This window comes from Schistocerca serialis, chromosome 8, assembly GCF_023864345.2.
Source record: "Schistocerca serialis cubense isolate TAMUIC-IGC-003099 chromosome 8, iqSchSeri2.2, whole genome shotgun sequence".
NCBI lineage: Eukaryota > Metazoa > Arthropoda > Insecta > Orthoptera > Acrididae > Schistocerca > Schistocerca serialis.
In genome coordinates, this window is record NC_064645.1 from 443,181,443 (window position 1) to 443,192,547 (window position 11,105).

At 38.3% G+C, this 11,105-nt stretch overlaps 1 protein-coding gene across 1 annotated transcript in view; it reads right to left on the bottom strand.

Moving 5' to 3' along the window:
- Positions 1–11,105, bottom strand: part of LOC126416795 (lymphoid-specific helicase-like) — a gene marked incomplete in the record, with an annotated part of 155,008 nt that overhangs the window by 53,358 nt on the left and 90,545 nt on the right. Inside the window, 1 exon segment of the mRNA XM_050084665.1 lies at positions 2,443–2,567. Within this exon segment, the coding sequence (XP_049940622.1) occupies positions 2,443–2,567 (125 nt within the window).

An 11,105-nucleotide genomic window follows, 5' to 3' on the forward strand; every position in this document is an offset into this window, starting at 1 on the left:
CACAGAAACACCCTGCGGTTTTGGCCTGCCGCGGAAATCCACTCGTGTGGCCAGCTATTCAAGAGCCACAGACAGCATGTTGATGAAATGAGACCACAGTGATCAATCCATGCAACAGATAACTTGTTCGAATACTCTCCGAATCAATAATAATGAGGACAGGTAGCAACTCACGTAAAGATGATTGCTGAGCCACTGACAGGCATGTAGAAAAAGACAATCACACTCTCACAACTAAATTTTCAGCCATAGATTTTGTCAGAAAATGAGAGCACACACATCCACACAATCACTCAGACACACAACTGCCATCTTCAGCAGCTGCGTCTACAGTCTCTGAGCTCAGTCCCTGATAGTCCAGAATTCCCCTGATTTCCAGAACCTATGGCAACCCTGTAGATACACTAATATAAATGAAATGAGTGAACTGATCTCTCTCTCTCTCTCTCTCTCTCTCTCTCTCTCTCACACACACACACACACACACACACACACACACACACACACACACACACACACACACCAGAAATTTGTTGATCTTTAACTGTATCACACGAAAAAATATTTCTTTTGACATCTGTTAACCAAATTCACACTCCAAGTCAAAATATTCTCTGAAGTCTTGCAGTACCCAAGACTGAAATCTTGCTTGTCTCAATGTCAATTACAGGCAAAAATCATCGAGATTCTCAATTACTGGAATGGATGAACTGTCTATGAACATAATTAATTTGGCATGGAACCCACAGACTGCAAATGCTACCTGCCAGTGGCCTATCTCATTCTCCTCGTTTCACAATAAGGATTATCAAAATAAATATGAAACCTGAAATATTGACTATCTGCACAGTCATAATTAATCTTAAATAAGAATTGTGGGAACCAAATAAATAAGAAAATAAATAAATGCCTGCAAGGGGCTCAACCTAAAGACATCACCCTTTTAAAACAAAGCCCTTATTCGCTCAGCTGTGAGCTCCATGAATACAAGTGATTATACAAAGTATACAAGAACGTGTAAAATTTCCAACTATTTTCTTGGAAATAGGTGAGATTCATATCTTCCTTTTTACAAACGCTGAAGTCCTAGTCACGCCCCTCCTGTTAACAAGACTCAAATTGGTAAGCAGAGGTTTGTACAGTTTCCTAGTAAGCACTGTTCATGTTGGTGAAGAAGAGGGACACAAAGAAAGCAAACCCACAAAGATAACCGATTATAATCAAAATCATTTATAGATCTCTCTGACCAGATGAAGTCGTTCTCCCATCATCTAAGGCAGAGTCTGAAATTATACAGGAAGCTAGTAAGTGAACTGATGACAGGGTCAGTGCTGGTAACATGTGGTTTAGGGATACATCAACAAAAAGAAAATTTCAGTCACTAAATTTGAAGAAGTAAGTAAGTTTAGAATTGCCCTACACAGAAGATGCAGATAAACATGACACATCTTACCAAAGCCATCACATTGCTTGGATATCACACACCTGTGAACATTGGAGCACCCAGACACACGTGTAAAGTGTATTATAAACAAATTAAGTGTGGATGTGGATGAGAGCAAGCTATCAAGAAATGAAAATAAACTGCTTGGAAATGTATGAATTGTGGAGCATGTTTTTGTGTAGAATTTTTTTTCCCCCACAAAGCTCTACACATACAGGTGTTGCCGAAGTTATTTTCAGTCCTTGAAAACTGTAAACCATGAAAATGATTTATTACTGGGGACATCATCCGCTGTTAACACAGCGTGCTGCTGCGAGTTGCCATGGCACAACAGAGCTTGAAAAGAAAATATGTATTATTTCATGTGATCCAGAGAGAAAATTTTCCAAGAGTTATTTCTAACTTGTGTGGCAGTCAATGTTTTAAAAAGCCATCAGCATCCTGGATCACATTAGATGTAGGTAACCAAATACAGTATATTTTAATCTTGTGCATTGTGTCAGTAGAATCCACGTGACACCCACTGTTTTCACCAGCACCACAAACCCAGTAATTGGCTGCACAAGGAACACAATAGGAAGTTCCTGTAAACTAACGAGTTACAGTGGCTTGAAAACTGGCTAATGGAATGAGAAAGAGTTTGAAAACATTATAAACTAACTGGTCACAATTTTCACAGAATTCGTTTGTTACTCTACATCCAGTACCCAAAATGGTTAGGAGCCATTCCTCTACATCATTCACAAAGCAAACAAGAAAGAAAGAAAGAAAGAAAGAAAGAAAGTTAACAGTGGTGCAAGATTTATTCCTCACCATTCACTATTAAGCATGTTTAAGAGGATATGTCAAGAATAAAATAAACAAATTTAGCATTCAAGATCATACACTGACCCCACATGAAAATGACTTGTTACAAGTTTATAATAGTTGCAGTATAAATTTTGTTTTTTATTCAGACATGCAACAAACTAATACACACTTCCAATAGATATACATACACAATTTCCTCCCATTCTTCTGGATCATCATCATCATCATCATCTGTGAAACCATAAACAGGTTTCTTCGCAAGCACACACCGACGTTTCTTACGTGTACCATCCTTGTTGTCTGGTAAAACATTCTGGGAACAGAGAAATAAAATATTTTATTATTTTGCTAAATCAAGGACACATTGTCATGTTTCAAAGTGGAGACAAAAAAAAATTAGTGTTTTTACATAGAGGCCTTTGCTGTAACTGTGCTTCACAACTGTGACACTCTCCAGTCTCTTACCATACTTCCTGGTTAAGTAAATAATACACAATACAGTAACAAATTAATGTATGTGAAGGCAAGAAATCTTGTCACATATTAACCAAACTATTCTCCACACTTACTGGGTGAAGACACACAATCACACTGTTCTCAAGAAGCAGACAGCTATCCTTGCTAGCATGTGGCTGATGTAAAGCTACAGCGATTGTGGCAAATGGGAAAGCGGTGTGTGTAATATTACATCACACAACTTAAGGAGTTTTTCTGTGAAATAAAAATTAATTATTAATAAAGCATTTTTTTAACTATTACATCACAGACATTACCCCTTACATGAGTGTTCTCTTGTCCCCAACATTTTGTGTGCTTTTGGGATGATTTTGATTTCAAAATGTACAGTGGAGAGAAGAAACATTTGAAGAAAAATTAAAATCCCTTGGCAAGTATTTGGACACTGATAACTATGTCATGTTACAAATCATATGAAAAGTTTGATAATTCTAAATTTGTTTGATGTGTGATTGCTGCACATGCTTAACATATTTTCACAGGTTATGTTGTTGTGAATGTTTCTCCAGCTGGTACATCATGAAATGGATCAGAATGTGCTTTATATTTTATATGTCCACTTATCTAAAGTAGGGAAAAACGTAAGATAAGAGTGGCTGTGATTTAGATGGTGACCGAATAGATGTTGATGAAATTCCTGAGAACTGTCTACACAAATCCTAATGAATTAAAACAGAACGGAGGACTCTACATATCAAGTGAATATTTACATTTTTTAAAAATTTCTTTCACATTCCACTAATAACAGCCATGAAGGATGTAATGGTACTTGAATTACGTAACCATTATGGCACCTCACCTCAACCTCTTGATACCAGCAATATTCTACTGTGTTTCTGTAAAATAGTTAACATATTTCTGTAACAACATTCAGATTTGATTTCATTAATGTAGAGGTACTTTGATACATCGATATGTTTATATTGCAATGATATTATTCTCACGTGTATTCTTTCTTTTGTCAATATGATCTTTGAAAGTACTTGTAACCCTGATTTTTGGGCGCGTAAGCGGTTATTAGAGAGTCAAGTCTTGGTCGTCATGTTGATAAGACGCAAATTGTAGTCAGTTTATGAAATGTGAACTTTAACAGTGAGGAAGATATTTTCAAGTATGTTTTATATTTTGATGTGATGGTGCAACAAAAGTAATAAAAAAGAAGTGTAACTTAAATTCAGAGTGCTGATTATTTTTTTTTCATCACCATTGTCTTAACTTGCGAAAGTTTAATCTTCAAGAATGGTTTATGAAACACATCTATAAAACTTTTGAATATCGCAGAATAACACCTAGGCCTCTTTGCATCCGAGCTTGGAATCATCACTACCTAGATTTTCGACAACTGAGCCATGAGTTCACAACGAGACCAGCATGGGAAACACGAAAAGATGAGTGCCTAGTTTATCCATTATTTCATGAAATGACTTTATTAACTGTGCTGTAATGACTCCTGCCACATAATATAACTTTGTTGTTGCCCAAAAATGCAATATTTAGCAGCGTGAGCAACACAACAATCATAATTAATTTTTGACCTTTGTTGTGGTAGGGTTGTTAGAACGAACAGAGGAATTGTTATGCAAGGCAGAAATTTGCTAACCTGAGTTCTGAGACTAATCTTCTGCCTAGTTCTAGGGTTAAAAAAGATACAGCAGGAAACAAAAGAAAGAAACATCCTTACTACAGAGCTGTATATGGTAATACATAACAGACCGGATGTGAAGAGTCATTGGAATACTGAGCCTGGTGTCAGTTGCAACTTTTACTCCAGTACTTCGCCAAGGGAGAAGTTTATACCTGTATTATCCATGTCTGACCTGAATGACAACACAGAGGCAAAACAGAGTTGCCAGCAAGTGTCTGAATACTTTATAAAGTTAAATTTCTCCCAAGTTTGTGGTCAATAAATGAAAAAAATACAGTATGAAGTTTTGTATCTTAACTGACACCAGGATAGAATAAATATGAATTTTTGAAGTGCATTGTGGAAAAGATGAGGCTAAAGATCACAGTGGCACACATGACTTGTCTCCACTCTGTAGCAGCCACAGATAAGCAGTCATGTGCGTGAGGTGTGCTTGCTTCTGTGCGTATGTGTTTTTAACTTTCCAAAGAAGGCTTTGGAACAAAGCTGAATGTGTAACAGTCTCTTCGTAGTGCCTGCCTGCAAGTCTGTGTGTCATATTTACAATAAGTAAACCTCTCTTATTTTGTAATAAAGTGTACACTTACCAGAAGGAATAGCTGAAGCTAATACTGGTCTGATTGAGACAGAAGTAAAGAACATGAAAGGACTGTCTACAGCACTAAAAGCTCATAGGAGCAGATTTCTCTCATACTGAAGCCCAAGTGACATGCCTTGCTTTTGAACCTCCCAACACACAAATCTTTCCTCCCCAAGGAAGTTCTGAAAGGCTAGGATTGTGCCACTCATTTTAATACGTGTCTATTGGCAGAACTAAAAATTTTGTCTCTTCAAGGCAAGTATTGGGCAGATAATTTACAGTCAATCCACTGTAACGAAGTTTATGCATGTAACGTATATATAAAGGTTTGCTGTTCTCTTCTACGGAGTCAACAGTGTTTTTCACTGAAATAAAAATTTTCACAGAGAAGGCTGGCTGAAATGACACCTCATACGAATGCAGTGTTAGGCTGTGTATCTCCCTTTGCTCCAACTGATATCTAACAGTAGCACACAATAAATGCCACATTTCACTTTGATCTTCTGTTTTGTGTCACATAAATTTGCTACGAAAAAAATGTAAACAAGAACATCATTGTTTACTTGTCTAGTTTAATATAATATTCTTCTTTCTTTTTTTTAAAAAAAAAGGAAAGAAAGAAACTGTACAGAAATATACCTGTCCATGGAACTATTGATATAATTAAGTGTAACTTAATAAAAAAACAAACAGCTTTGTAAGGCGGAGATATACAAACTCATACAGACGTTGCAATTAGTTCTAGCATGTAAGTACTTCTCATTCAGGAAAATCTAGTCTATATGCAGCCAAATGGCCTACCAATGGGAATTGGGTCTTGCAGGACTTTTAGCTGACAAATTAACCATTTGGGGAAAAAAATATTCTTCAGGGCCAATGCCCATTTAAATCACCTTGTTCAATGGTACAGTAGATGAAACCGAATCCTTTGCAAATGGCATGAGTAACACGCACACAACATGAAATTCACTGTTGAGCATCAGACGGAAAAGGGTATCAATTTCCTTGATCTTAGAATAAAAAGACTGAATCAAAAGTATACCTTTGAAATTCATATACAACCAACCACCACAGACATAATTATAAATAATTCTTCGTGTCACCCTGCCCAGTAAAAAATGGGCTATTTCAGATCCATGTTAAACTGCATAAATAAAATTCCCCTCAGTTCATTTGCCATGGAGAAATGATATCAATATTATCAAAACTGTAGCTAAAAATGATGGCTATAAGCCACCAAATAATTGACCACCCAACAATAAAATTAAAGATAGTAAATCACTTGCAGATAATTCACAACCAACAGCAGAAAAGGAATGATTTGCGCGCATTCCCTTCCTGGGCGCAAACTCATCAAACCGCCAATCTTTTCTGAATGACAGGAGTTCAAGTACGTTTCCGTACTAACAACATTGGGCAACATAACATTATCAATGGCACCAAAACCACCAGCCTACGTCTAGAAAAATCAGGAGTTTACATGATTATTTGTGACAACTGCCCCAGCTTTTATCTTGGACAGGCCAGCAGAAGCTTCAGTATAAGATATCGAGTACACATGGGCACCTTTAGAACAAAAACTTTAAATACATCCAAAATAGCCACCCACACGAGCCAATATGGACAGTTTCTGACATTAATGACAACTTACAGTTATTACACACCAGTCACAAAGGTAAGAAAATGGACCTCTTAGAGGAGCCAGAAATGTATATTCACACCCTCACCTCAACTCAACACAATCCAAATGAACAGATGGAGCTGGACAATAAACATTTTTTAAATAATTTCCTTGGGCTGTTCACAGAAATCAAACACAAATTGCACCCCGAACTGTCACACCACCGCAGTTTGAGATACCAGTATATAACTGCATGAATGTAAACTACCATGATGAACAAATTCATCACTCTCATCCCACCCTCCAACTTTTGAATTTTGTACACCTGAAATTAACTTACGAACTGTATTGATATCCAAATATCTGTATATATAAATTCAAAAACAATCAATTATTGATACTATAATGTAAAGAACAGAAAAAAATTTACTCACCAAGTGGCGGAAGGGGAACACACACATGAAAGGATTCATCTTTCACAAGTTTTCAGGGCCAATAGCTGCACCTCCTCCCGGAAGAACAGTTGAAGGGGAAGGAAGAGGGGTGAAGGAAAAGGACTGGATAGGTTTAAGAAAAGAGATACAGTTTAGAAGTAACCCCGAACCTCACGTCAGGGGAGACTTACACGACAGGATGAGAAGGAAAGACACTGTTGGGGACTGCACCAGACAAGATTTGAAAACCTGAGAGCTTAAAGGTGGAAGACAGGGTAATATGCAAGACAGATTATTACTAAAACATCGTGCACGTGTTAATAAAGAGTGAAAAGCTAAGTGCACTGTATGTAATGGAGGTGGAAGGGGGGACAGTGAAAAATAGACAAAGAAAATGAAGGATGTAGAAAACTGAAATGGAGTGAAGAAAGGAGTAGTTTCTGTGAATAAATGCTGAGATAGAAGGAAGTAACATCAATTACGGCCAGATAGGTGGCAAGAACCAAGGACATGTTTTAGTGCTAATTCCCACAAGCAGAGTTCTGAGAAACTGGAGTCTGGGGAAAGAATCCAGATGGCACCGAGGTCATGACTGTCATGTTGTACAGCATGCTCTGCAACACGATATTGTGTGTTGCCTGTATCACTGTGTAACCCAATCCCAAAACCTTTCCAACAGCAAACCTGAAATCGAACCCTGCCTTTAACCTTTCAGTGACCACAATCCCAGCTTGATCCACCACCACTAACTAAGAATCATCCCTTACAAGCCTTCAGAGAATTCATCACATCCAGCATTGCTTCACAACCTTTTCTCAGGTCCCTGAAACATGACCCTAACCTGTCCTCTGCAGAACACAGGCTCTACATTCCTACAAACTGATGACTCCATCATTATCCTCCCAGCAAAGGATCTACTACTGTGGTACATGTTTGACAGGAGTAACATCCACAAATCCAACCATCCTGGTCATCCTATAGTTGCTGGCTTCAGAGCACCCACAATACATGTATCTGCCTTAGTTGATCAACACCTGCAACCCATAGTACAAATACTTTCCTCCTATATTAACGATACCAACCATTTCCTAGACTGTCTGAAATCTGCGCCCGTCCCACTCCCACCAGACACCTTACTTGTCATCATTGGTGCCGTCTCCCTCTATACCAACATCCCCCACATACGTGGTCGGTCTGCTGATGAACATTTCTTCAGTTAACTCCCACCTGATTCCAAGCCTATGGCATCCTTCTTGCTCACCTTAATCAACTTTATACCTACCAACAATTACTTCACCCTTGAAGGGGAGACACACATACAGATCAGGGGTACGACCATGGGAACCAGGATGGCTTCTTCCTAAGCCAACCTTCTCATGGGTTGCTTGGAGGGGGCTTTCCTGGGATCCATAATTCTTCAACTCCTAGTTTGGTTTAGATACATTGATGACATCTTTGCCGTATGGATTCATGGTGAGGCTGAACTGTTAAAATTCCTGGAATCTCTAAATGCCTTCTCCCGATTAAATGCCACATGGTCCTTTTCCGAATCTCATGCCACTTTTGTTGGTGTTTATCTCATCCTCAACAAAGGCCAGCTACACACTTCTGTCCATATCATACCTACTAAAAAAACAACAGTACTTACATTTTGATAGTTTCCATTCTTCCCATGTCAAACATTCCATCCCAAATAACCTTGGCATTTGGGGCAAACGTATTTGTTCAGAATCAGACTCTTTACAGCAATCTCATTTCGGCTTTCAATGGACGTAATAATCCCAATATCCTAGTTCAAAAACAGATTTCCCTGGCCATCACATCCAATGTTGGTACAGCTGATCCCTACAAAAAACAACTTCTGAGCACACCACTTGTCACCCAGTATTATCCTGGTCTTGAATGTATCAATCAGCTACTTCGACAAGGCCACGACTTCCTAAAATGATGCCTTGAAATGAGATCTATTCTGCCTCAGAGTTTGCCCATCACATGTAAAATAGCTTTTTGTCACCCTCCCAAACCCCACATATCCTTGTCAGACACTATGGTCCTTCTGCACCCATCTCCCTATCCTATGGCTCCTACCCATGTGACAATCCCCAGTGCAAGACTTGCCCTATGCAACCTCCTACCACCAGCTGTTCCAGTCCTGTAACTGGCAAAACATATACTATCATGGGGCGAGCCACCTGTGAAACGATACGTCATATACCAGAGGTTACGTCAACACTGTTCAGCCTTTTATATTAGCATGACTACCATCCAGTTATCAGACAGGATGAATGGCCATAGGCAGAGTTACAGACAACACACAATATCCTGTTGCATAGCATGCTGTACAACATGACAGTCATGACCTCAGGGCCTGTTTCACCACATGGGCCATATGGGTCCTTCCCCCAGACACCAGTTTCTCAGAACTCCGCAGGTGAGAACTAGCGCTGTAACATGTCCTTGGTTCTCGCAACCCACCTGGTGTTCATTTAAGTTAATTGCTTCTGTCTCACCGTTTATCAACAGTAACCACTCCTTTCTTCACTCCATTTCAGTTTTCTACATCTTTCATTTTCTGACCTGTCTATTTTTCACTGACCCACCTACTACCTATGTTATCAGGGTGTATACGTGGACAAAGAAAAAAAATTCCTGGATTTTTTCCGGATTTCCCAGTTAAAAACACACTTTCTCTCGGGTGAAAATAAACTTTTTCCGTGTTATGTAACAGTATACTCTTCCTCGGCACCGTAAAGCTCATCAATCCTTTGAATGTTTATGGTTTTATATACTAATGCAGAATTTCGCAGCACTTTAGAAAACGAAACTCGGTGGAAAAACATGTTTTGAAAGACCTTTGATGTGTAGCAACATGTACGCTGCATATTTTCGTATTACGAAGGTATAAATTTGAATTCCACCAAACACTGCGTGTCACTTTCCAAAGCATTCAAATCGAGATTGCAAAGCGCTTTTGTAAGCCAGTCATAGCTCATGTCACGTGATCTCGCCAGCTGATGACAGCATAAGGCATGTGATGTAGTCAATCAATAGCAAGAACACTCTTAAGTAGTGCGAACATACAAATTAGAAAAGTTAATGGTTTAAATTAATATACATAGCATTCACATATAATATTGGTCTCTAAGATTAATAAGCTGGAAGAGAAGTAAAGCTTCCACATATAACGTTAGATCTTTTTTGCGCTTGTTACACTATGAGATACATCACACAAATGTGCCAGCAAAATTTTTAATAACAGTGTTATCTTCTGGGCTTGAAATTCTTCTAAATGGTCGTCCTCAAAGAGTTGATTGTTGATTTTGAAAGAGTCAAACGCTTTGTGATTTAAGAAATTCATCGTACATTCTCGCACATAGTACATCTTGCGTAAAACGAAATTTGCCTTGAATGTAACGCTTTTCAAACCACCATTCCCAATATTTTCCTGCGACTTTAAGAAATAGGTTCGTTTCAGCAGCGAGATAACAGGCGTCACTGCGCTTGCGCAGCTACGATGACGCAGGAAGCCCATATGTTCGTACATATAAAACATTAAAAGATCTTACATTATGTCATAAAAGAAACAAGACATCAGAGGATACATCAAGAGCGTCGGAATTTCGTGAACCATAATAGAATGCATAATTCGGTTTAAAATGCACATTTGTATTTAAATTTTCTTGGAGTACCAGTACTGTATTATCTCATGTTTGGTTCTTTATTATGGCATAATGCCATACGTGCACTTGAAATGCAGCGAACAGTTGAAACTAGCCAATAGTGTGAAATTAAACACTTCGTTTCAAATAAATTGACTGCCTCAGCAGAAAAGATTAATAAAAGCTAAATCTCTTTAGCAAACTGGCAAAAATAACTTCATTGTTCTGCAAGGCGATTAATGCTTGTCTGTCAGAAAGGTGGAAATAATATCTGAAACTAACGCATTTTAGCCTTCCGTAATTATGTGAACATATTTAAATTCATTTGATAGCTCCCGGCCAAAAAAATCCATTTTGTCATCATTTAACATGAGAGCAATAAATGAAGAGGAAACA